This window comes from Eretmochelys imbricata, chromosome 9 (assembly GCF_965152235.1).
Source record: "Eretmochelys imbricata isolate rEreImb1 chromosome 9, rEreImb1.hap1, whole genome shotgun sequence".
Classification (NCBI taxonomy): Eukaryota; Metazoa; Chordata; order Testudines; family Cheloniidae; genus Eretmochelys; species Eretmochelys imbricata.
The window spans coordinates 27,673,495-27,699,161 of NC_135580.1; the positions used below are offsets into that span (position 1 = coordinate 27,673,495).

Consider the following 25,667-nt stretch of genomic DNA (forward strand, 5'->3'; position numbering starts at 1 on the left):
TCTTGTTATGGATTAGACATCATTTTATATATAGTCATCTTCACTTCTGTATGCCTGTACTTCACCTTCACAGAGTGAACTGGTTCACCTAAAAAAAATCCAATAATTAGTCAATTTAGCCTCTTGCCAAACATTCTATAATCATTTAGCTCGCCTTTATTACAGATTTTGATGCTAAGTCAACCAATCCAAGAAAGATATTATTTTCAGCCCTTGTTAATGACCAGTATGAGAGCTCCACTAACAGCTTTGCAAACACAGTTTTAATGGGATTTGTACCATTCCATTCTATCTAGGCAGTTCACATACAGTGTTTATCAACCTTTTAGGGACTAAAGCTTCTATCTATCTTGAGAAAATACTATTGCTTTTTCATGGTTAAACTAAGTATTGTTCATGTTCAATAAACTAAGATAAAGGATCTGATTTGGATTTCATTTACAATGATGTAAATCAGGAGAAATTACTGAAGTAATAAGAAAAGGAGGACCTGTGGCACCTTAGAGACTAACAAATTTATTTGAGCATAAGCTTTCGTGAGCTACAGCTCACTTCATCGAATTCAAGTACTCCTTTTCCTTTTGCGAATACAGACCAACGCGGCTGCTACTCTGAATACTGAAGTAATGGAAGTAAATCCAAATTTTCAGCAGTTTAATTGAGATATGAATCTGAGCCAAATATTTATCTACCATGTAATCCATAGAGCACCATCACATACTAAAAGCAGTAGAAGTGGCTTACCTGATACAGCATCAGGATGCATCCACTCACAGTTCCTTCTCTTGGTGGTTGGGTAATTTTAATACTTTCGCTCTTCTGCTACAACAATGCCCCCCACCCCCCATTTTCAGGGTAATAAGAGTCCCAAAAGCAAAATACATCCTTGACCCTCCTTAGGCCATGGAACTTTATCTCTGTGGCTTCACCAGTTGCTTTCACCAGGCTAAACAGTTGCTTGGCCTTTCCCAGGTTAGTTAGACCCTTGTTCTTTTATTCCTCAGTGCTAGCATCATAAGCCATTCTCCTCTGAGTTACAGGGGTTCCACACCAACCCTCAAAATGCATTATAAGTCCTCCCTCTGCTACACACTGCAGCTCTAGGACACTAAACTCTTAAGGACTACCACCTTCTTCCCAGAATCTGTGTCTTCCCATTTCACAGGATAACATTCCTCCACCCTCCCCCCCAAAATCTCTATATTGAGGCCTTCTCCCTAATCACTTTACAGTAGTCTTTTCCCCAGATCACCCTACAGAGCCAAGTCAGACCTCAGGTCTTCCCTCACCCCCAGTCTCTTCCCTCTAAGGTTACTGCTTTCACACCAGGCTCTGCTATCAGTCTCCTAGCACATGATCCATCTCAGTCGCTTGCTCCCTCAGGGGTTACAGCTCCCATGATTTGGGCAAAAACCAGGCACAGGTAAGGATTGGGATGGAGATGTATTTAAAAGCACAAAAGGCTTTTCAGAAAGCCTTTGACAAGGTTCATCACCAAAGACTCTTAAGCAAAGTAAGCTGTCATGGGATTAGAGGGAAGGTCCTCATGGACTGGTAACTGGTTAAAATAAAGGAAACAAAGGGTAGGAATAAATGGCCAGTTTTCAGAACGGAGAGAGTTGAATAGTGGTGTCCCTCAGGGGTCTGTACTGGTACCAGTGCTATTCAACGTATTCACAAATGATCTGGAAAAAGGGGCAAACAGTGAGGTGGCAAAATTTGCAGATAACTATCTTGAGTAGTTTTGTATGTCCCAGGCAGACTGTGAAGAGCTATAAAAGGATCTCTCAAAACTGGGTAACAAAATGGCAGATGAAATTCAATGTTGACAAATGCAAAAGTAATGCACATTGGAAAACAATCCCAGCTATACATATAAAATGATGGGGTCTAAATTAACTGTTACCACTCAAGGAAGATCTTGGAAGTCATTGTGGATAATTCTCTGAAAACATCGACTCAGTGTGCAGTGGCAGTCAAAAAAAGCGAACAGAATGTTGGGAATCATTAAGAAAGGGATAGATAATGAGACAGAAAAGATCATATTGCCTCTATATAAAACCAACATATGCCCACATCTTGAATACTGCATGCAGATGCGGCCACTCCATCTCAAAAAAGATATTAGAATTGGAAAAGGTTCATGTAAATACCTTTGAAAATCTGGGCCTTGGTGTTTCAGAGACAGAGACAAAGATTTCACTCAGTACTGCAACTTTGACTTCAATGGATTTACTCCTGATTTACACCATTCTGAGATGAGAATGAGACTTGATTTGTACCTCAAGCAGTTTACACAATAAGTGCCAGCTTCGATATTCACACTGGTATAAATCCAGAGTAACTCCCATAAGTCAGTGAAGCTACATCCACATAACATTAGAATAAATGGGCCTGATTCACCACTATGGGATGTTTTGTATCCTCATTTACACTTGTGCTAAGTGAACACCGAGTAAAAAGATTACGAAATTAGAGTTTGCCTCTTATAGTGCTATTAGAATTCTACATGCTCTTTGCATGTGGGTTCATGATAACTGATGAAGATTTCTAGGAGAACTAAAAATTAGATCCTATAAAATTGAACATTTTGGAGAAACATTATGTCAGAATAACCGGTTTCACATGAAAGATGAACTAAAACTGTAGTTCCAATGTTAAGATAACGCATAGATAAACCATACTGAGTGTTCATGTTTTTGACAGCAAATAATTAGGATCTGTAGGGGGGAAAATACTGCAAAGACCACCACAAAAACTGAAGATATGACTGAAAATTAGAACCGTTTCACAGAACTATCTTCTGAGTAAAACAAGTCACCCTGATTAAAGTACCACAAACTATTAAGGATTCTGATAACACTGTACAACTGTCTCTTAAGAAGGTGTGCATGTGACACTTCCTTTAAATGACTGCCAACATCTCTTTTCAACCACCTTTTTCTGATTGAAAACATTCTATAGAATTACTGTTTAATAGGTTTCAGTATAAATCATAAAAACAAAACTATGTGGTGAACTCTATGACCCAAGATTAAATACAGGACTGAGGCAATGGAAAAGCTGTGTGTCCATAACAAAAGCCAGTAAAAGAGGGTTATACTCTTTACATACTTAATAAACACCAGCATAGTTACCCATACACTGTACCTAACATTGTTTATAGTCTTGATCTGATAAGAAAACTGCTGAGCTCTAAGATTCTCTTTGGAAAGAGATCAACAATTATTTTAATATCAAAGTGGGAAGACTAGGTAAATATCAGAATTTTTTTGCTTGATAACTGTGTATGAAATTCATAGCCTAGCAACACACCTAAGCAGTCATATACATAGATGGAAAACAAGTAATTTCACCGAACCTGGCTGAAATATGTAAGTAATGACACTAGAAAACATTTTGATTCATCTATTTCACATGAAATTGTGTTTCACATGGGATGCTATGGGGTGGCCATGCTTATGGATCATCAGAAATACATAGTTATCCTTTAAAAAGCAAGCAAGGAGAATTTCAAATTCAGGTTATTGTATGCTGAAAGGCATACATGTGGTTTCACTGAAGAGTGGCTGGGTGGAATGTCTTGATGTTACTGCACTATTCAAATTAGTCCCTAAAAATCTTTGAGGAAGGCCCTAAAATAATTCCTATTTAAGGTGACAGATGCCTCCAGTTGATTATGGAACTCACTTTGTTTCTATTCAGACTGCCAAACTGTTAAATAGTGTCAGAAGCACCAGGTCTTAATATCCAATGGTAACATATGAAGGCAACAGGACCTGCAGGTGCTCAGCACTCTGGGAGTTAGGTGTCCAATTTTAAGTTTGACAATTCTGGATTTTTGGATGTGACAAGGGCCAGGCACATTACTGAACTTCTGCATCTTTGTAGCCAGTAGTTTCAATCACATCTCAGCACTGGATATAACTGCCTTCCTGTGACTGAGCTAAGGAGGAAATAGTGGCCGTAAAGCCATCAGAAGGAGGGTTGGGGCATTACTCTCTATAGCTGTGAACCGATCTGGGGTCTTCTCAAAGAGATCTACCGTTATGTTTGGTCCAGATCCCAAAGGCCAGCTCCCATACGTCTTAAAGGCAAACTTTGGTGATCTACAATGTCGTCTTGAAAAAACCCTTAGATAAATCTCTCTCAGGAAGTTCACTGAGCACAAAAGAGTGAGAGCCTATTGACCCCTAAATTTCCCTCCTAGAAGAACTCTATTCCAGAAAGTGGGGAGGGAACTATTTGAATAAACCTTCCTCCCACTTCCTACCCTTCTCCCTGCACCTGTTATGACCATTTGAAGAGGTGTCCCATGTAGCTAAGCAACACCTGTTAAGAGCTTTCTTGGTCTTCTGTGTACTGCTTGCTCTGGACTTTATGGCTGTGAATTCCAGTGCATATGCCACTACGCCAACCTCAGTCAGGATTCTGTAACTAATGCAGGTGCTGGTAGCCAGTGGTCACTGAGACTGTCATCTAAGTAAAGGAGTAGCTCCTGAGACAAGCAAACAGAAAACACAGGACTCCCTTCAGGTAGAAGTGGTCATGTTGCAACAGCTATAATGCTACCTTTCTCCTCAGCATGGCACCCAAAGAACCTTAGAATTGGCTTATCATCCACTTACATCTAACTGAGCACATCCACATCCTTACCTAGTCTGAATTCACTTTGTCAGCGTTCACAGAACTTGACTGGGCATACAGTCCTTTGCACTAGTCATTTCCGTATGACAGAACTATTGTATGTCTTCGTTAAACTGCACCTGTTTCCTGAAATCCGTATCTTACAATACGTTCAATAACCTTTTTTAACTACTGTGACACTGCATTCTCTCCTCTCTCCTACATGCCTCATATGTACAAAATGTCAAGAACACATAGCACTCAGCAATTTAAAAAAAACCCCACATATTACAGTATGAACTTCCCAAGGCTAAGTTAAACGTATTTGGATAACAGTCTTGTATCTCTGAGAATTCACTGAGATGGAATAGTAACAAGAAGTCAATACAAGACTAATAGCGCTCCTGTGAAGTGTACGTCTTCTAGGTTTGTTTTCAGCTCTAACTGGAAGAATCCAGTTTGATTATTCTGTGTGGTCATACTTTCACAAGTAATAAAAGTACACCAATACTTTACACAGTAAATGAAAACTCTTTATTTAAATTAATTTGCTTACTTTATATTTAGGACATATAAAGGCCCAGCTTTTCAATTCTATAGACTGGTCAAGGGAAAGCTCTTGAGCTGGCCAATACAATTTGAGAAGCAGTTGGTCTTTCAGTTTTTCTTGAAATCACAAAAGTGGTAATTACTCTGCATATAGCTTTGTTCATATAATTTATAATGCACTGTTCACTCTGCAATATATTCTAAAAAATATACAAACCTAACATAACCAAATTAGAGATGTTTGATAGGCAATTGTCTCTTTAAAACAGTTTGGGAATAAATCAGTATTCCTACAATTCTATTTTAAACTACAAAAAGAACAAATTCATATAAAATTACAACAGATTAGACAAACTTTTTCCAAGAAAAAAAGATATCAACTCAATCTTCCATTGTGTGACACATGAATATAAAACAAAAGTTACAGTTAGTAATGCCTGCATTGTTTAGCTATGAACTGGTTGACTTAACTCTTAAAAAAACCACTATACAGTATTATTGCACTCCATGACTGTGCAGTATTTGGAAACATGCCAGCACCGAAAGATGTCTTGCATTAAGGTTTTTTCAGGAGGTACAACATGACTGAAAAGAAAGCATCCAGTCTGCACTAACAGCTTGCTGTCTTCAGTACAGGCCTTCATAGGTTTCAGTCACGCTGCCTTTGGGAAAGTGTCACTTAATGGCTGAAAATACAGTGAGACAAAAACATTGTATCAGTGGACAATTAGGTCAAAACAATAAAAACCACAGTAAGTTGTTTCTATGATGCATTTGTACACACTGTTGCAAGTCTGAACATCTTCAATCCTGAACTATGGAGAAAACCTATGTGACTCCATAGCCTACTTCACCAATATTAGAAATATATACGTATAATTCAGTTAAGTGACAACTAATGGGTGTGAGGGGGACATTGTCCATAAATATATTATGCATGTAAACACTAAAAAGGGAAAGGAACTACATAGGAAGGTACAGGAGCTATAACTAGGAGTACTGGGATTAAGTTGAGGAAAGGAAAAATTACGGCTGAAAAGCAGAAAGTCTTTCTAACAGAGGAATTTGCTGCAGAATCATCTCCAGAGGGTAGTTATGGAAGATCTTTAATTGGGACATTTAGCCAAAATCTAGTTAAAGAACTAGACGAAAAAAGTGCATAGCCAGAAACAGTATAGTACAATAAAACCTGCCTTCGGCCTGGTCTACAGGAGAGTTAGATTGACGGAAGGCAGCTTACATCAACCTATGTAAGTGTCTACACTACAACAGCGCTCCTGCCGATGCAGGTCACCCACTACATCGACCTAACTCCACCTCGGTGAGAAACATAGTGCTTAGGTCAACGTAGCTAGGGTGAGACAGTTTCTGTGTAGATACCATGTTACTTACATCACCTGTTGGCTGACAGCTGGGAGCTCTGCTGCCACCTCCCAGTGAAGGATTAGAATCATAGAATATCAGGGTTGGAAGGGACCTCAGGAGGTCATCTAGTCCAACCCCCTGCTTAAAGCAGGACCAATCCCCAACCAAATCATCCCAGCCAGGACTTTGTCAAGCCTGACCTTAAAAACTTCTAAGGAAGGAGATTCTACCACCTCCCTAGGTAATGCATTCCAGTGTTTCACCACCCTCCTAATGAAAAAGTTTTTCCTAATATCCAACCTAAACCTCCCCCACTGCAACTTGAGACCATTACTCCTTGTCCTGTCCTCTTCTACCATTGAGAATAGTCTAGAACCATCCTCTCTGGAACCACCTCTCAGGTAGTTGAAAGCAGCTATCAAATCCCCCCTCATTCTTCTCTTCTGCAGACTAAACAATCCCAGTTCCCTCAGCCTCTCCTCATAAGTCATGTGTTCCAGACCCCTAATCATTTTTGTTGCCCTTCGCTGGACTCTTTCCAATTTATCCACATCCTTCTTGTAGTGCGGGGTCCAAAACTGGACACAGTACTCCAGATGAGGCCTCACCAATGTCGAATAGAGGGGGATGATCACGTCCCTCGATCTACTCGCTATGCCCCTACTTATACATCCCAAAATGCCATTGGCCTTCTTGGCAACAAGGGCACACTGCTGACTCATATCCAGCTTCTCGTCCACTGTCACCCCAGGTCCTTTTCTGCAGAACTGCTGCCTAGCCATTCGGTCCCTAGTCTGTAGCTGTGCATTGGGTTCTTCCATCCTAAGTGCAGGACCCTGCACTTATCCTTATTGAACCTCATCAGATTTCTTTTGGCCCAATCCTCCAATTTGTCTAGGTCCCTCTGTATCCTATCCCTGCCCTCCAGCATATCTACCACTCCTCCCAGTTTAGTATCATCCGCAAATTTGCTGAGAGTGCAATCCACACCATCCTCCAGATCATTTATGAAGATATTGAACAAAACCGGCCCCAGGACCGAACCCTGGGGCACTCCACTTGACACCGGCTGCCAACTAGACATGGAGCCATTGATCACTACCCGTTGAGCCCAACAATCTAGCCAGCATTCTATCCACCTTATCGTCCATTCATCTAGCCCATACGTCTTTAATTGCTGACAAGAATACTGTGGGAGACCGTGTCAAAAGCTTTGCTAAAGTCAGGAAACAATACATCCACTGCTTTCCCTTCATCCACAGAACCAGTAATCTCATCATAGAAGGCGATTAGTCAGGCATGACCTTCCCTTGGTGAATCCATGCTGACTGTTCCTGATCACTTTCCTCTCATGTAAGTGCTTCAGGATTGATTCTTTGAGGACCTGCTCCATGATTTTTCCGGGGACTGAGGTGAGGCTGACTGGCCTGTAGTTCCCAGGATCCTCCTTCTTCCCTTTTTTAAAGATTGGCACTACGTTAGCCTTTTTCCAGTCATCCGGGACTTCCCCCGTTCGCCACGAGTTTTCAAAGATAATGGCCAAAGGCTCTGCAATCACAGCCACCAATTCCTTTAGCACTCTCGGATGCAACTCGTCCAGCCCCATGGACTTGTGCACGTCCAGCTTTTCTAAATAGTCCCTAACTGCCTCTTTCTCCACAGAGGGCTGGCCATCTATTCCCCATGTTGTGATGCCCAGCACAGCAGTCTGGGAGCTGACCTTGTTCGTGAAGACAGAGGCAAAAAAAGCATTGAGTACATTAGCTTTTTCCACATCCTCTGTCACTAGGTTGCCTCCCTCATTCATTAAGGGGCCCACACTTTCCTTGGCTTTCTTCTTGTTGCCAACATACCTGAAGAAACCCTTCTTGTTACTCTTGACATCTCTCGCTAGCTGCAGCTCCAGGTGCGATTTGGCCCTCCTGATTTCATTCCTACATGCCCGAGCAATATTTTTATATTCTTCCCTGGTCATATGTCCAACCTTCCACTTCTTGTAAGCTTCTTTTTTATGTTTAAGATCCGCTAGGATTTCACCGTTAAGCCAAGCTGGTCGCCTGCCATATTTACTATTCTTTTGACACATCAGGATGGTTTGTCCCTGTAACCTCAACAGGGATTCCTTGAAATACAGCCAGCTCTCCTGGACTCCTTTCCCCTTCATGTTAGTCCCCCAGGGGATCCTACCCATCTATTCCCTGAGGGAGTCGAAGTCTGCTTTCCTGAAGTCCAGGGTCCGTATCCTGCTGCTTACCTTTCTTCCCTGTGTCAGGATCCTGAACTCAACCAACTCATGGTCACTGCCTCCCAGATTCCCATCTACTTTTGTTTCCCCTACTAATTCTTCCTGGTTTGTGAGCAGCAGGTCAAGAAAAGCTCCCCCCCCAGTTGGCTCCTCTAGCACTTGCACCAGGAAATTGTCCCCTACGCTTTCCAAAAACTTCCTGGATTGTCTATGCACCGCTGTATTGCTCTCCCAGCAGATATCAGGAAAATTAAAGTCACCCATGAGAACCAGGGCATGCGATCTAGTAGCTTCTGCGAGCTGCTGGAAGAAAGCCTCATCCACCTGGTCCAGTGGTCTATAGCAGACTCCCACCACTACATCACTCTTGTTGCTCACACTTCTAAACTTAATACAGACACACTCAGGTTTTTCTGCAGTTTCGTACCGTATCGGGGGGCAGTGATGAAGGAGAGCCTGAGCTAGGAGGCAGGGCTCCTGTCAGCCCCATGCCCGACAGCCCAAGTCCGCCGCACATGTTCATAGTGGGAACCCTCCCCTTCCTGAGGGCTGACAATCAGCCGTAGTCAATTTCACAGCATGGAACCTACTAGCCCTGAAATTTCGTTCTTGTCAGTTTCAGGGCTGCTATTATTTCACATTTGGTCTCTGGCTCCAGCTCTCATACAGGAGGCTCCAGCTGTGAATCCCTCCCAGGCTGGACCCAGAGAAGAAATGTGAAATAGCTGCAGCCGTTAAACTGACAAGAATGTCATTTTCACGGCTGGTAGGCTCCCTGCTCTGAAATTGAGCCTAGTGCCTGGCTCACAGCTAGGGTGGTCAGCCCTGGTGTGAAGGGAGTCCAGCTGTGAGTGCCCCATAATGCCCCACTGCAGTCGGTGCAAGTACTTCTGGTGAGGACATACACCACTGGCAGAAGGAGGGTACTGTGGATACTAACAAGCTGATTTAATTACTGCAGTAGCTGTAGGCCAACTTAATTTAAGTTGAGCTAATTTTGTAGTGTAGACAAGCCCTTGGGGACCACCTCTGAAGAGAGACCACCTGTCATGAGCAACTACCTGCAGAGGCCATGGACCACCAGATTAGTGTTGCTGTACAAACCTTTGAAGAGCTATTATCTCTTACAAGCAATCACTTTTGCTAACCCCCATGAGTGGTCGTTCTTGGGAGGTTTTACTGTATTATCAGATTTAGAATCCTGTTATGTTAAATCAACAAAGAAAAAGTTCTATGCTATTCCAAAACCAAAGTTTACAATCTATGTTCCCAGCAGTAAGAGAACACTTTCCAGAATCCTGCAGCACATATCCAATATGCAAAACATTATAAAGGGATTAAGATGCGTCTCTGAATAATGTGAAAGATATCGGATTTTTTTTTAAGATTATGTATCCCTCTGGTTATTGTGTTGCTTGCTAAAGGATAAGTAGGGGTTAAAGTCAGGCTTAAGTGGTTTTGCAGAACCTAAGTCAATGGCTTCATATAAAAAATAGAGGTGTCAATCCCTTTGAAGTTTGATCTCCACCATGATCTGATCAATAGGCTGGCTGGCAGGATTCACTCAGTGCAATAGCAAGAGGAGATGGAGTTGGCCTGGGTCAACCACCAAACTGAATGAGTGCTAGGCACTCTCTAAAGCTTTTGGCAATAGACTTAAATGGACAATGATTTTCACATCAAGGGCAACATTTCCTGAGTCTGTGTAATTTCCTTCATTTTATAGGCGTTTTTCCACATACTGTCATAAGGTAAATCTTTAGCTTGCATTATCATGAAGTGTTATGTAAAAGTTATATTACACTAAAATGTAGGGCTGTCAAATAATCAGTTAACTCACGTGATTAACTCAAAATTAATCGCGATGAAAAAAATTAATCGCAATTAATCACAGTTTTAATCGCCGTGTTAAACAGAATACCAACTGAAATGTATTAAATATTTCTGGATGTTTTTCTACATTTTCAAATATATTGATTTCAATTACAACACAGAATACAATGTGTACACTGCTCACTTTATGTTTTTGATTACAGATATTTGCACTATAAAAACAAGAAACAGTATTTTTCAATTCACTTCATACAAGTACTGTAGTGCAATCTCTTTATCATGAAAGTGCAACTTACAAATTAGGGGTTTTTTGTTACATAACTGCATTAACAAAACGATGCAAAAAACTTAAAAAAGTCCACTCAGTCCTACTTCTCGTTCAGCCAATCGCTAAGACAAACAAGTTTGTTTACTTTTACAGGAATGCTGCTCACTTGTTATTTACAATGTCACCAGAAAGTGAGAACAGGCATTCGCATGGCACTTTTGTTGCCGGCATTGCAAGGTATTTACGTGCCAGATATACTAAACATTTGTATGCCCCTTCATGCTTTGGCCACCATTTCAAAGGACATGCTTCCATGCTGATGACACTCAATTAACACATTTTTAAAATTTGTGACTGAACTCCTTAGAATTGTAGGTCTCTGGCTCTATTTTACCCGCATTCTGCCATAAATTTCATGTTCTAGCAGTCTTGGATGATGACTCAACACTTGTTCATTTTAAGAACAGTTTCGCTGCAGATTTGACAAAACGCAAAGAAGGTACCAATGTGAGATTTCTAAAGACAGCTACAGCACTCAACCCAAGGTTTAAGAACCTGAAGTGCCTTCCAAAATCTGAGAGGGATGAGGTATGGCACATGCTTTCAGAAGTCTTAAAAGAGCAACACTCCGCTGAGGAAACTACAGAACCCAAACTACCAAAAATAAAAATCATCCTTCTGTTGGTGGCATCTGACTCAGGCGATGAAAATGAACATGCGTTGGTCTGCACTGCTTTGGACTGTTTTCAAGCAGAACCTGTCATCAGCATGGACACGTTCTCTGGAATGGTGGTTGAAGCATGAAGGGACATATGAATCTTTAGTGCATCTGGCACATAAATATCTTGCAACACCAGCTACAGCAGTGCCATGCAAAGGCCTGTTCTCACTTTCAGGTGACATTGTGGACAAGAAGCAGGCAGCATTATCTCCTGCAAACATAAACAAACTTGTTTGTCTGAGCAACTGGCTGACCAAGATATAAGACTGAGTGGACTTGAAGGCTCTACAGTTTTACATGGTTGTATTTCTGAATGCAGTTATTTTTTCGTATATAACTCTACATTTGTAAGTTCAACTTTCACGATAAAGAGACTGTACTACAGTACTTGTATTAGGTGAATTAAAAATACTATTTATTTTGTTTTTTACAGCACAAATATTTGTAATCAAAAATATAAAATGAACTCTGTACACTTTGTATTCTATGTTATAATTGAAATCAATATATTTGAAAATGTAGAAAACATCCAAAAATATTTAAATAAATGGTATTCTAGTATTGTTTAATAGCAGGATTAATCATGATTAATTTTTTTAATCACTTGACAGCTCTACTTAAATGCTAAATTACAACTCACCTAAATAGTTTTTGGATCAGAAACTCCTGAACAGTGGCCTGACTATTCTGCTCAATTGGATCTTTGGCTTGAACAGCCATTTACCATACAATCCTTTGCATTGCTAATTAATAAGGTAGCTAGTGACTGCAGCACAAGCAAACAAAAATCACCTCTCATTCACCCACAGACTTACAAGAAGTTTTCAGTGCTGCTAGATGGGGCTATGATCGATGGTGGTGCATTGACTCCATGTGCACATTGAGTTTCATTTCATTATCAAGAATTTGGACAAGCTGCTGCATGGAAGGAAGGTGACCAGACTCCAGCTTAGACCACACTGGAACATCTAACACAAAAAAGGAAAAAAGCACACAATTAGAAGTACACCTCTACCCCAATGTAACACGAATTCGGATGTAACGCGGTAAAGCAGTCCTTCGGGGGGGGGGGGGGGAAAGGCTGCGCGCTCCAGTGGATCAAAGCAAGTTCGATATAACACGGTTTCACCTATAATGCAGTAAGATTTTTTTGGCTCCCGAGGACAGCATTATATCGGGATAGAGGTGTAGTAGGAAAACCTGTAGTCATCTAATTAGAACCAAGAAGTTTAGCAACAGTTTGGTCTTATATTCACGAAGTTATCTGGAACAAGAATCTCTGCAAGCCTTTGAATGTATTAAAATGAAGTACAGCACCCTGCATCCCAAATGATTATGGGTAAGCACTAAGCTCCTTGCTTAAAAGGCACCATAAGGATTCAGAGTCAAAAATATCCATACCCTTGCTGTCCTCAGCTACTAACAGATTCCCTCCCTCCCCCAGACATGGGTGCAGTCTAGATTTTTGGGTCTTTTAACCATAACTAAGGCTTAAATCTTGTTGGTCTGATCAGCTTTCAACTCATTTCTATCCACCTGTAATCTGTTTAAGGCTGAATGAAAAAGGTCTGTACTTGCCAAGACCAAGACAGAAGGCTGTTTATCCTGTAACACTTGGCACATTTCCTGAATAGTTTTCGTGGTCAGCAATGCCCTCAGCTATTCACTCCTGGGGGGAATTCTGCGCCACTGCACGTGTGCAGAATTCATGTTCCCCACAGATTTCTTTACTTCCTCGTAGAAAAATTACTTTCTGACAGGGAAGCGATAAGAGCAGTCACGTACCACTCCCTAGCAGCACAGATACCAGAGCAGCTGGTGGAGAGGTAAATCACTGCAGGGCGAAGGATACCCCAGCCAGTGGCTCCTACCCTGAGCTGGGATCAGCTACTAGTCCCTGCTGGGCTGGAGAGGACAGGACTTCCTCTTCCCCTGCAAGAAGAGGCTGGTGCTGTGCCAGACCCACCCCCAGAAACCTCCCCCAGCTGCACGAAGCTCAGCATCCTCCCCTGCTTCCATCACTCCTTAGCTGTGGGGGGAGAGGTCACTGTACAGAGAGCTGCTCCCCCCATCCACCCAACACCTGTACATCTGGACCTCCCATAACAGCCAAGCCCAACCCAGTACATCCAGAACCCCCTAGCCCTCCATACCCAGACCCCACCCCACTGAATCTCAATCCCTGCATCCAGACCCCCTGCTTCCAGACCCCCACCCCTGCACCCAGACCACCCTCCACTGAGATCCCTGCACTCAAACTCTGACCCTGATGCCCCACCCCCTGCACCACCACATCCAGACCCCCACGCCACTGACTGCCAACTAGCTGCACCCGTGTCCCCCCCCGCGCTGAGACCCCCATACCCAGACCACTCCACTGAACCCCAACAACCTTCACCTGGAAGCCCCTGCAGAATCCCATTGCCCCTGCACCTGGAACCCCCGCAATGAGCCTCTGAGCACCCAGATCCCCCCCACACATAGACACCCCCCCCAAACTGAGCTGCCTGCACCCAGACTGTCCCACACAGAATATTCTAGAATAGTACACAGTCAATTTTAGCCATCATGATACATTACATGTAAGCAGTCTCAAGCAGAAATGTTCCAGTGCACTCAAAACTTAAATAACCCTGAACTTCATTCTGATGCAGTTATAAAGCCAGTATAAAACCACACAGCCTTGAGTTACATGATTATAGTGGCCAGAGCCACAAAAGAAACAGGCCACTGCATTCTGCACTGCATTAAGCTTGTGGCAGGCCTGCAATGGCAGCTGTCAGTAAAATGTCACCTCCTGGTTGGATTAATGTAATAGAAAGGAATAGATAATTATTTGGAGGTCCAAATCAGAAAGGAAAGATTACAAGCTCCAGGACTGCTGCAGATGAAAATTGGCACTATTAATCCAGTAGTAGTTGCTAAGATTCCAGAAGTAGAAATAGCTCAGGTCTGAGACATATTAGCCAAGAGAAGGGACATAAACCCACAGAAGAGAAAGCAGACAACTTCCTCCCTATTTCTTCCTTGGCTGACCAGTATCACCTATGTCTTGTGACACAGTGCTTACGTAAGAAAGAGCACTCACCACTCCCAAAGGGGATTTCAGAGTAATGAGGCACTACTAAAGGAAAGCTTAAGTTTTTATTATTGTGTTTTTAAATAAGCAGTTTGAAGTCTACATGTATGTCTTGTTAGTAATCTAGTACCTCTCTTCTTTATGTTTAGTTATAAGCAGCATTTAGTTCACTTTTAAGTAATAATAAGTTTCCCCCAGGTGAGCTTCAAGATGAAAGGCAAATAAGAACCACCTTATACAACCTACAGACAGTAGTTATCCAATATGTCAAAGAGTTAACATCCACAAATTTCACAGTTAACTGCTTTATCTGATTTGCTCCCTCATTAGTTCATTTAGGAGAGGCTGGTAGCCTTGGAGAACTCTTGTAGTATATAGCATACGTATAGCGTACACAAAGCAATTCCTTCAAATAACATTCAAAACTCACCATTCAAAGTTATTTCAAATGCACCTGTTGACATACACTGGTTCTCAATCATATTGCTCAGGAAGAAAACCATCATACAAGCATAGACCTAGAACCAATTAAGAATTAGTGTGAATTTCAGAGACAATGAGGTCTTGTGAGCCATGCTACATCTTTACAAACTAAAACCTTTTCAATTGTGATCAAAGCCTTTTCAATTGTTAATTTGCACTTTCTCAAACAAGTTTATAGTCACATAATTGTTTAGTATCTTCCTTGCTTCCTAATCTAAACAGTAGTTTGTAAAACATTTTCTTGCTACTCTGGAAGTTCAATATTGAAGTAATATTGAACCACTTGATTCTTAAGGTTTCATTTTCAAGTATACTGTAAACTAAGATGTATCCACTTTAAGAAAACCATTCACATTCTGTGGAGCCAGAAGGCAGATGTACAATTTTAACCGTGTTTACATGAAAAACCAGTGAAAGGATTTATAGAAGTACTCTCCACAATAATCTGAGTAGCCAGAAACAAATATTCTCTGCCTAAATATATGGTACCTTTGATAAGTGTAAGTTAGTCATTGTACTTTTTTTCCCCCTGGCAAACCCTACTAGCATTTTCCTTCCACACCATTCTTTTAAATTCTCTTATGGCATTATACACCAAGGATCAAGTGATGCAATCTTCAGTAACATAGCATTTGGAGATTTCATAGCTAGTACATTTATTTATAGTTTTAACTTTTCATATTAAGTATTAAACACCAGTCTGTTCACATTGGTATCCAGGAACCAATGGACTTAGCATGAGAAATATTCAGACCAATAAAACTCCCAGCCATTTCTTAGTGAAGTCATTAGCAAGGTCAGGGTATTGTGCAGGACAGCTGTATCCACTACTTTGTTGGTTCAGCTTGTTTTGTCAATCAAGTACTCTAGTATTTCCATATGTTTCAATTGACTGCTAATGCACACCTACCTCACAGGTAGTTAAGTTTGAGGTTTGCTGCACCCATAATAAACTCAATATTTAAAGATGTGTCAAATTACAACAGCCTTAGGGCTTGTCTACATTGGCAATTTACAGTGCTGCAACTTTCTCACTCAGGGGTGTGAAAAAACATGCCCCTGAGTACAGCAAGTTTCCGCACTGTAAAGCACCCGTGTAAACAGTGCACCAGCACTGGGAGCCATGCTCTCAGCACTGGTAGCTACGCCTCTCGTGGAGGTGGTTTTTTTAAAGTGCTGGGAGAGCTCTCTCCCAGCGCTCTGCCGTGACTACACAAGGCATGTTAAAGAGCTGCTATGGCAGCACTTTAGAGTTGCCAGTGTAGACTAGCCCTTAAAAGCATAAACCAGATAAAGTTTGTCAATTATTATTTTTTTTAAATTAGAGGGACTCTTCAGAGTTGGAGTTAATCAATCACTTCCAAGAACAGCCAGTTTAAGAACAGAACTATTACGAAAAGAACAGTGTCATTTTAGGATTGATTTTACGGGATATTCATTTCATCAGTAACGAAAGTTTCCCTTAAAGCATGCAGGGCATATTCTACAAAAGAAGAAAGAATATTCTGAAGTTCAAATAGATATCTTGCTTTTCTAAAAAATGAATAAAAGGGTTAATAAGAAATAACTAACAAATAGCCAGGAGTTAATGCTAAAGGAAAGACAGGCGTAACACCTTAAAAAAATTAATCCATACATTTAAAAACTGTGACTCTACTCTCAGTGACTATGTAAAAATTACTCCCTACTGACTGGTAAAGACTCCCTTTGTAGCCAGTCAATGCTACAGCTTTATCTTTTGGTGCTCCTTTTACCATATTATCAGTCTGGAAAGCAAAAGACCAGCAATCAAATCTGGATCTATGACAAAAAAACCAAGCACCATTGATAGGGCCCTACCAAATTCATGGTCCATTTTGGTCAATTTAACAGTCATAGGATTTTTAAAATCATAATTTTCATGATTTCAGCTATTTAAATCTGAAATTTCATGGTGCTGTAATTGTAGGGATCCTGACCCAAAAAGGAGTGGGGGGTGGGCTGCCAGGTTATTGTAGTGGGGGTTGCACTACCCTTACTTCTATGCTGGTGCTGGCAGTGGCACTGCTTTCAGAGCTGAGTAGCTGGAAAGCGGCGGCTGCTGGCTGGGAGCCCAGCTCTGAAGGCAGAGCCACGGCCAGCAGCACCGCAGAAGGATGGCATGGTATGGTATTGCCACCCTTTCTTCTGCACTGCTGCCTGCAGAACTTGGCCCTCAGTCAGCAGCCACCGCTCTCCAGCCACCCAGATCTGAAGGCAGTACAGAAGTAAGGGTGGCAACTCCACGACCCCCCTAAAATAACCTTGCGACCCCCCTGCAACTCCCTTTTGGGTCAGGGCCCCCAATTTCAGAAACGCTGGTCTCCCCATTAAATCTGTACAGAAAGGGGTAAAAGCACACAAAAGATCAGATTTCACCACCCGTGATGCGTTTTTCATGGCTGTGAATTTGGTAGGACCGTAACCATTTGTCAAGGTTCCTTCCCCACTCTGCACTCTAGGGTACAGATGTGGGAGACCCGCAAGAAAGACCCCCTAAGCTTATTCTTACCAGCTTAGGTTAAAAACTTCCACAGGGTACACACTTTGCCTTGTCCTTGAACAGTATGCTGCTACCACCAGGAGTTTTAAAACAAAGAACAGGGAAAGAGACCACTTGGAGACATCTTCCTCCCAAAATTTCCCCCCAAGCCCTACACACCCCCTTTCCTGGGGAGGCTTGAGAATAATATCCTAACCAATTGGTTACAAAATCATCAAAGACCCAAACCCCTGGATCTTGGAACAATGGAAAAAAATCAGTCAGGTTCTTAAAAGAAGGATTTTATTAAAAAAAGAAAGGTAAAAATCATCTCTGTAAAATCAGGATGGAAAATACTTTACAGGGTATTCAGATTCAAAATACAGAGGATCTCCCTCTGGGCAAAACCTTAAAGTTTCAGAAAACAGGAATAAACCTCCCTCTTAACACAGTGAAAATTCACATAAAATAAACTAATCCGCCTTGCCTGGCTTACCTATACTGGTTGCAATATTGGAGACTTGGATTAGGATGGGTTGGAGAAGATGGATTTCTGTCTGGCCTCTCTCAGTCCCAAGAGAGAACAACCACATAAACAAAGAGCACAAACAAAAGCCTTCCCCTCCTCCACCCCTCCAAGATTTGAAAGTATCTTGTCCCCTTATTGGTCCTTTGGGTTAGGTGCCAGCCAGGTTAGCTGAGCTTCTTAACCCTTTACAGGTAGCAGGATGTTGCCTCTGGCCAGGAGGGATTTTATAGCACTGTATACAGAAAGGTGGTTACCCTTCCCTTTATATTTATGACACCATTGTAAAGAGCAATTAGAATATCCTTCCATTTGTCAAGTAAATTTAGATACTCCCTAATAAAGATTTTAGATATTTGTATCTTAAAAAACACCTGCAGTGTACAAACACTCTGAATACAGATATTGCATCAGTTTCTATACAAGTCACAATAAAGTCAGCCCCTACCACCAAAAAGTTACTTTTAAAGGAAAGGAAATGGTGTACCTTATTTTCTTGGCCCCACTGCCAGATACTTGGAGCTTGCATGCCAAAGAAAGCGAAGGGATCCTTGCCGATAATTATTAAGCCTATTAATACTAGTTTGAAGACTGACAGGAAGGATGCTATGTGTCTATCAAAAGCAAAGACATAACAGTCACTAAGGAGATTTTTAGTTAATACCGCACCACATTAGAGCCGAAATCACTCCAATTAGAATTATTTTCACACTGTATAATCAGAAATTTTATAGAAAGTAATACCACACCCATTTGTAAAATATATGGCTTTTAAGATCATCCAGAAGAGCAGAATTAGAATGTTTTTCATTTAACAAAAACATAAAACAGACATAGCATGCTGTCTGGATGTCATTTTAAAGATATATTTAACAAAGTACAAGGATAAATACAACTGATATTTGTATTTGACAGTTTGCCTAATATCTTAGGCTTGCAAATGTACTCAGTCTTATCGTATTTCAGAATAATATCTTCAATGACCGATGTGCAAATACATCCACTTGAACTGTGTTCTCTCAGTGAGTACATAAATCCCTATAACTCATCATGAGGGGGTTAAACCCACATCAGAGAACAATTTAACTTTAAAATTCTGTGTGTAAAGTCACTAAAGCTTTTAAAAATCTTCTGCAATGTTTATTTTGCCTCATTACAACTGGTAACATTTCTGCAAGAGGCAATTAGACAAGTAAGTGGTCCAGTAACCACTGCAGTACCTTTACACCAACATTAGTTTTCTAGCCTGTAAATTACTGAATACAAAAATAAAAATCATTCCATTTTCATTTATTTCCTCACCCTTCATCACCAGGTTTTAAATTATGTTTAAAGAAATTCTCCAGTTTATGATCAAGTCACAAGAAAACTAATTTTAAAATCTACTTCTCCATTCCTAGTGTAGCCTTATATATATTATGCAACATTATGTAAATATGAACAGTGAGCTACAAAAGGGATAGATGATGTGAACTAATGTCCAGGGAACAAAGGTGAATTTTGGCTACAATTAATTTAACCTACCCTCAAATATTATGATACAGACAGATGTAATTTTTTTTGTTTTTGTCAAATATTCACATAAGGATCATCTGCCAAGGGAAAATATATCTCAGTTTCTTTTCTTTAAATCTGATTTAGAAATGAGAAGGGAAATACCTTCATATGGAAACTGAAAGACTTTACAAGAGACTATTTTAATACCTTAAAAAATTAACCCACACTTTTTAAACTGTTGTTCTACTTTGAGAGATATGTACAAATTATACATACAGCCATTACAGGTTCATTCTGCTAGTTTATAAGCAGATAAGCCATATACTTACCTATATATAGGTTGCGGAAGGTAGTTTTCCCCTTCAATGCGGATGTCTGGGTACCGCTGGCTAATAACCCGCATGTACTCCTCAAACACCCGCCTGTAGCCTCAGGAAACACTAGAGGGGAAAAAAAACATTAACAACAATGTAACTTTGGACAAATGTTTATACTGACAGATCGTGAGGCACAGATTTGATATCTCTTTTTTTTGGTAATATACAAACTCTGCACAAGTCCTCATGATCATTTAGAGTGAAATACTACTTTAACAATTTTTAACCAATTAATAGACTGCGCCACAGCAAAAAAGGTATTTACACCTTACAAATGAACTCAGAAATCGATGTTCTTAAACGTTCACTTAAGAGCCTTATACTGGATCACCTTCATCAGACAGTCATACCAATCAAGATAATCATCATTCATTCAGCTGAGGCTACAGCAAAATCCTAAATTGATACTTTATCCTGCTCTCATCAGTCAATTTAAGCAGAAATATGGTTAAAGGGGTTAAGGAAGACAAAGATTGTTTTCTACTTTCAGATTTCAGCCAAAAATCTTGAATGAAGACGTCTATAAAAAGCTGTCTAGCTATTTAATACTACAATCTCTAACAGTCATGAGCTTCATACTACCAGCATAAAGAGAATATCCATTGCTGAGGTACAAATAAGCAACTTTTTTTTTTTTTGACTGATAGTACTTGGAGGAAAGTGCTCTCAATAAAGTTTCTTTTTAGTGAGAAGTGTACTACAATCATTCTCATTAAATCTCAAACATTGTTGGAAAGGCCATGGTTTTGTTATTGTCTTGGACAGTCTAGCCTATTATAAACAGCTGTACCTTCTACGAATGAAATTATCTATGCTCAGACACAGTAGTGAAAATGAAAATGACAGACAGTATGGGGGGGAGCTCTGAAAAAAGATGTTTTTAGCAGTGAACTGCCAACAAAATACAAAAATTACATCAATTTCATTAAACATGCAATGAATGCGCCCTCATCAAATAGTAAGGAGATTTAGCACAAATTATGACACCCCTCCCACACACACACTTTAGACTCTTTTATGTTTGTTTTTGTTCACTGAAACACTCCAGAGCACACATCTGAGACACCACAGGTGCCAAGAAATGCTCTTGTTGGAGCATGGAATCAACCCGTAAGGAATCAGAAGTTCCTTTTAAAAAAATATGCAATACTGCATGTTTAAATGAAGTTTTCCCATTTTATATCCATATATATATTGAAATAAATAAATGTTACAACACTATGAAATATATTAAAGAGGATCTTTTCTAAATCTAGCACCAAGTTGGGAGTTGGGGAAGCTTCCACAGTAGTTGTCACGGACATTCTGAACTGTCACAGCATAGATGGAGCCACTGTAAAGGAGTCACAGGACCCAAGTAGAAAGACCCTCTATTTTTACTTGTATGGAATGCCCCAATCATTGGCTAGCAAGAGCACTCAAAACATATTATTGAAATAACGACAGTTTTAAATATTTTGAACTGCAATTTGGCCTTGAAACATATATAAGCTAGGTCTAATGGTATTTGCTTCATAAAACTAAGTAACTATTTAAAATAGTTTAAAAAGGCAATTAAACGATTTGTTTGACAAACCAAGAAAATTTGTCATAACAGGAAAATTGTATTTGCATGCACACAATTTTACTCTGAGATTTTACTTTGAACAAAAGAACTTTCCTATAAAACTGTGATATACATTTGCATACATATACATGTTGCATTTCCAGTAATTTCAATTAAGCACGTTTCACAGACTGTCAAGGATAGGTAATTTTAGTTATATTATTCTAAAAGTGAATAGACTGATGTCAAAACAAATGTCCATTAAAAATTATTATGGAGAGAAGAATTTAGATAATGAATACAGGGTCAAACATGCTAGTTTATTCTAGTAAACTATGAAGATGCACACCTATGTCTTGTAAATGTAAAAACTGTTTCAGGTAAAATCTGATTGCATGTCTCATTAATATATGAAAATATATAGAAATAGTAAGTAAGAAAATGAAGAGCTATATTACCTTGACTAAAGTTTGTTACTTGTAGTGTTTTATAGAATCACTAGTACCAATATGAAACGACTCCATTAATTTTTATGGGCTTGGGGTGCACATTCTTGCTCCAACATGGAATATTTTCTTCCTGCTGAAATGGCATTGCATGCTGTCTCAGTCAGGCAGTGGTCCCCAAACTGTGGGGCACACCCCCACAGAGGAGCACACAGGACTGTTGGGGTGGGGTGGTGCGGTGGGGCCTAGGCCAGCCCCCACGAGGGGGCAGGAAGACAGTGCCACCCAGCCCCAAGCTGCGGCCTTGGCTCTGCTCCCGGCCCCCACTCTTGGTCTTCAGCCCCCACTCCCACCCCAGCTGCCACTCCGGTCCCAGCCCAGGGGAGCGTGGACACATTCTATTACTGGGTGGGGAGCACAAAACAAAACGTTTGGGGACCACTGCGCAGTAGGGAATGCTCGCCATGCTAATGACATTGGATGTCTACTGCTGTGAACATTGTTCACAAAGACTGGCAGCACTTGTGGAAAATTATACTAGAGACACCAGACAAAATAACTAGTTCTGATAAAACTTATGACATGTAGCTAGATTTATCTTCTCCTATCAGAGATGATCAATACTACACGAAGGTAACATACACTCTTTCCTGCATAATTTTGGTGGTGATGTAGGACAGCTCTATTTCTGATCCCGAGTATAGCTTTTGTTTGGGTTTGAAGCACTATGGAACACATCAGTATGGAATACTGTATTTAATAGATGTATCTGTTATTTAAATATTAGATGAAGTACTATTTCTGTTACTAACCCTTTGCTGATTTGTGGGAAACCATTTTGTATGCTGATAAAATGTATCTTTCACAAAGTTGTATAAACTTAGACACTTCACATCTGTTTTAAAACCAAGTATTTCAAAATTACTCCTTGACATCCTGTCAAGACATGTTTTCCCTTTCAACAGCTACCACTTTTACAAATACTTACAGATACATCACAATATCATGTTAAAATTAAGTCTAAATATTCTGTTAATGATGTGACTTTTTTAAAAAAAGAAGTTTGGCTAGAAACTCAACTGCTCATCAAATATAACATTTAATTGATGACATGTCCCCAGTATGTACAAAAAAGCGATAGGATAAAAAGTTAGTTTCAAAGGCGGAAATCTCATTTTTTGGAAATGGTCAGACTCCTTAAAATTATTGTCTACGAGCATTAGTATTACATATATGCTATATACTACCATCAATTCACAGCAGAGCTCCTAATAACATAAGCCCAAAGGTATAATGTCCTTTATGTAGTAACTAAACTTTTAGCTATTTGGCAAACCTTCTTCAACATCACTCAGAAGGAAACTATGCTCACCTTCAGGACCACCACTGCTTCTGCTCTTTCTCTACCTTCCCCATCCTCACACTTCTCCCCATTCCCTGTTTTTATGTACCCCCTCTTATCTTCACTCAGCATTTTCTCTCCTGCATCAACTCACAATTCCCACCTCCCTGTCAGATAAAATGATCCGCAATTAGACAGTTACTAAAATGAAGGGTCATCATTAATCTTTAGAGCCTACATCCCAATTGGAATAACTGAGCCAGGTAAGTGCACACCTCACAGTCATTGTCTGCAGACTCAAGACAAAACCACAGCTGTCTAAACTCTGTTCATATTTGAAAGGTTTTCTCCACAATCATGAGGGCTAGTAACTTACTTTTTAAAAATGAAAGCTCAGATCCTGCAGAATCCAGTTATGCCCTACAGATGACAACCAAGAAGTGGGGCTGGATTCTCCCCTTGAGGTGGTTGTTTAATAGCTCTGTTTTAATCTTACAGTGCCCTATGAACCCTTTCCAGAGAAATGTGTCTTCTATTAAACCAAAAGTTAGCTATTATATCATACGTAACTTCCAAACTATTGCTCAATTTCTATCAAGGACTAGAGAGAGTAAGATATTTTCTCCTTTCAATATTAACTTTATAAATGATAAAGTTCCAGCAATAGCATTAAAAAACTGAAAGTGCCTCTATGTTATTTTAAAACACTAAGGCAGCTGGGAAGGGGTTTTTTGTTGTTGTTTAATTATTTACTGTTCTGTCTCCCAGTCCCAGTTGTGATGAGTTGCTATGCGAATGTAACCACAGTACACAAGAGCAGCTTAAAAATAGTCCTGAAAAGCAGAAACATTTTTTTTTAAATTAACACTTGCTGTGAAAGGGGTTAAAAGACTACTACTAAAGATTAACCAAAACCCCCACGTTAAAAGATAGGAGTTCTTCCTTGTTACATGAATCTCTGGTATATTTTAAAGAAGCAGAGATCATAAAGGTAAGGACAAAAATGTATTCAACACTGATTCGGTTATCAGAAAAATTCATCATTAAACATTTAATGTTCAAAAGAGGTACTGCTACGGTTTTAAGACCTAAAGTATTAATTGCTTCTCTGTAGTCTTCTGATTTCTTCTAGGTATCACTTACCCAAATCCATGACTGACACCCTGATTAAAGAAATGCAAGTCATTCTGGGTCCCAACACAAACTACACTACAGATCTCAACTTTATCCATGTTATGATCTAAACCAAGTTCTTATTTGAGTCTCACTACTGTAAAGAACAACTACAACGAGAACGGGAAGGAGACATTAGACGCTACACACAAACACAAGTTAAAATATTACACAATTCAGCAACCTCAGAACGGGGGGGGGGGGTGATACGGAGCTCACAACCCCTCCCCCCAACACAAGAGAGCCTGACCGAGTCCGGTTTGACTAGCCCCCGCCTGGCAAACCTTCCCAGCAGCAGGCTGGCCACCCAAAAAGCTTGGCAATCCCTCCCTGACAGCGACCGCCCGGCGCAGTCTGGAGCCCCCTAGAGCCGCAGCGAGCAGGGCTTCTCCGGCCACCCGCCTTCGGGGGCCGGGGCTCAATCACCGGGCCCAGGGCTCCGCACAATCCGGGAAACTCTCGGGGAGGGAGGTGAGGCCCGTTCGCCGCCCGCGCTCGCCCCCAGCGGGTCTCGGGCTTGGCACAGGGAGCCCCGCCTGCGTACAGAGCGGGGGAAGAAGCGGCTGGAGGCCCCCGCCCCAGCGCCCCGCCGAGGACCGGCGCTCCCGGAACCGAGCCCGGGGCGGGGGTGGCGGACGCTGCCGGCCGCAGCCCGAGCGAGCGCGCACTTACCAGATCTGGAACTTGAGCAGCGGCCCCGTGGCGTAGGCCATGCGCAGCTTCTTAGCCGGCAGGGCCCCCTGCTCCGTCGCGGCCCGGCCCAGCCCCGCCGCCAGGAGGAACAGCAGCACCAGCGCCCGCATCGTCCCTCAGCAACAGCCCCGGCACCGGCAAATGGAGGCTGAGCACGCACCGGCCGCGAGGCGAGCGAACCCCCACCGCAAGGTCACGGGAGCAGGAAACGAAGCGCGCACGCGCAGGGCAGGACACGTGAGGTGACAGTCACTGGAGGCCCCCCCCTTCTCTCTCACACACGCCGCTGGGCGCGAGACCCTGCCCGCGCGGGGGCGCGCGCGAGGGAGGCGTTCTGCGCACAGAGCTGGGACAGGACTGGCTGCGGCCAGAGGTTTCTGCTCCAGCCACTGCTGGAC

General features: G+C 41.3%; 1 protein-coding gene across 1 annotated transcript; it reads right to left on the reverse strand.

The window, feature by feature from the left end:
* Positions 1-5,137: 5,137 nt before the first annotated feature.
* SELENOT (selenoprotein T) lies at positions 5,138-25,491 on the reverse strand. The gene is made up of 6 exons (XM_077826679.1): positions 25,249-25,491; positions 20,022-20,132; positions 18,683-18,809; positions 15,117-15,204; positions 12,423-12,575; positions 5,138-5,861 (listed from the first exon to the last, which is right to left on the reverse strand). The coding sequence occupies exons 1-5, from the start codon at positions 25,377-25,379 to the stop codon at positions 12,451-12,453; spliced, it is 582 nt and encodes a 193-aa protein (XP_077682805.1). The 5' UTR covers positions 25,380-25,491; the 3' UTR covers positions 5,138-5,861; positions 12,423-12,450.
* Positions 25,492-25,667: the final 176 nt, after the last annotated feature.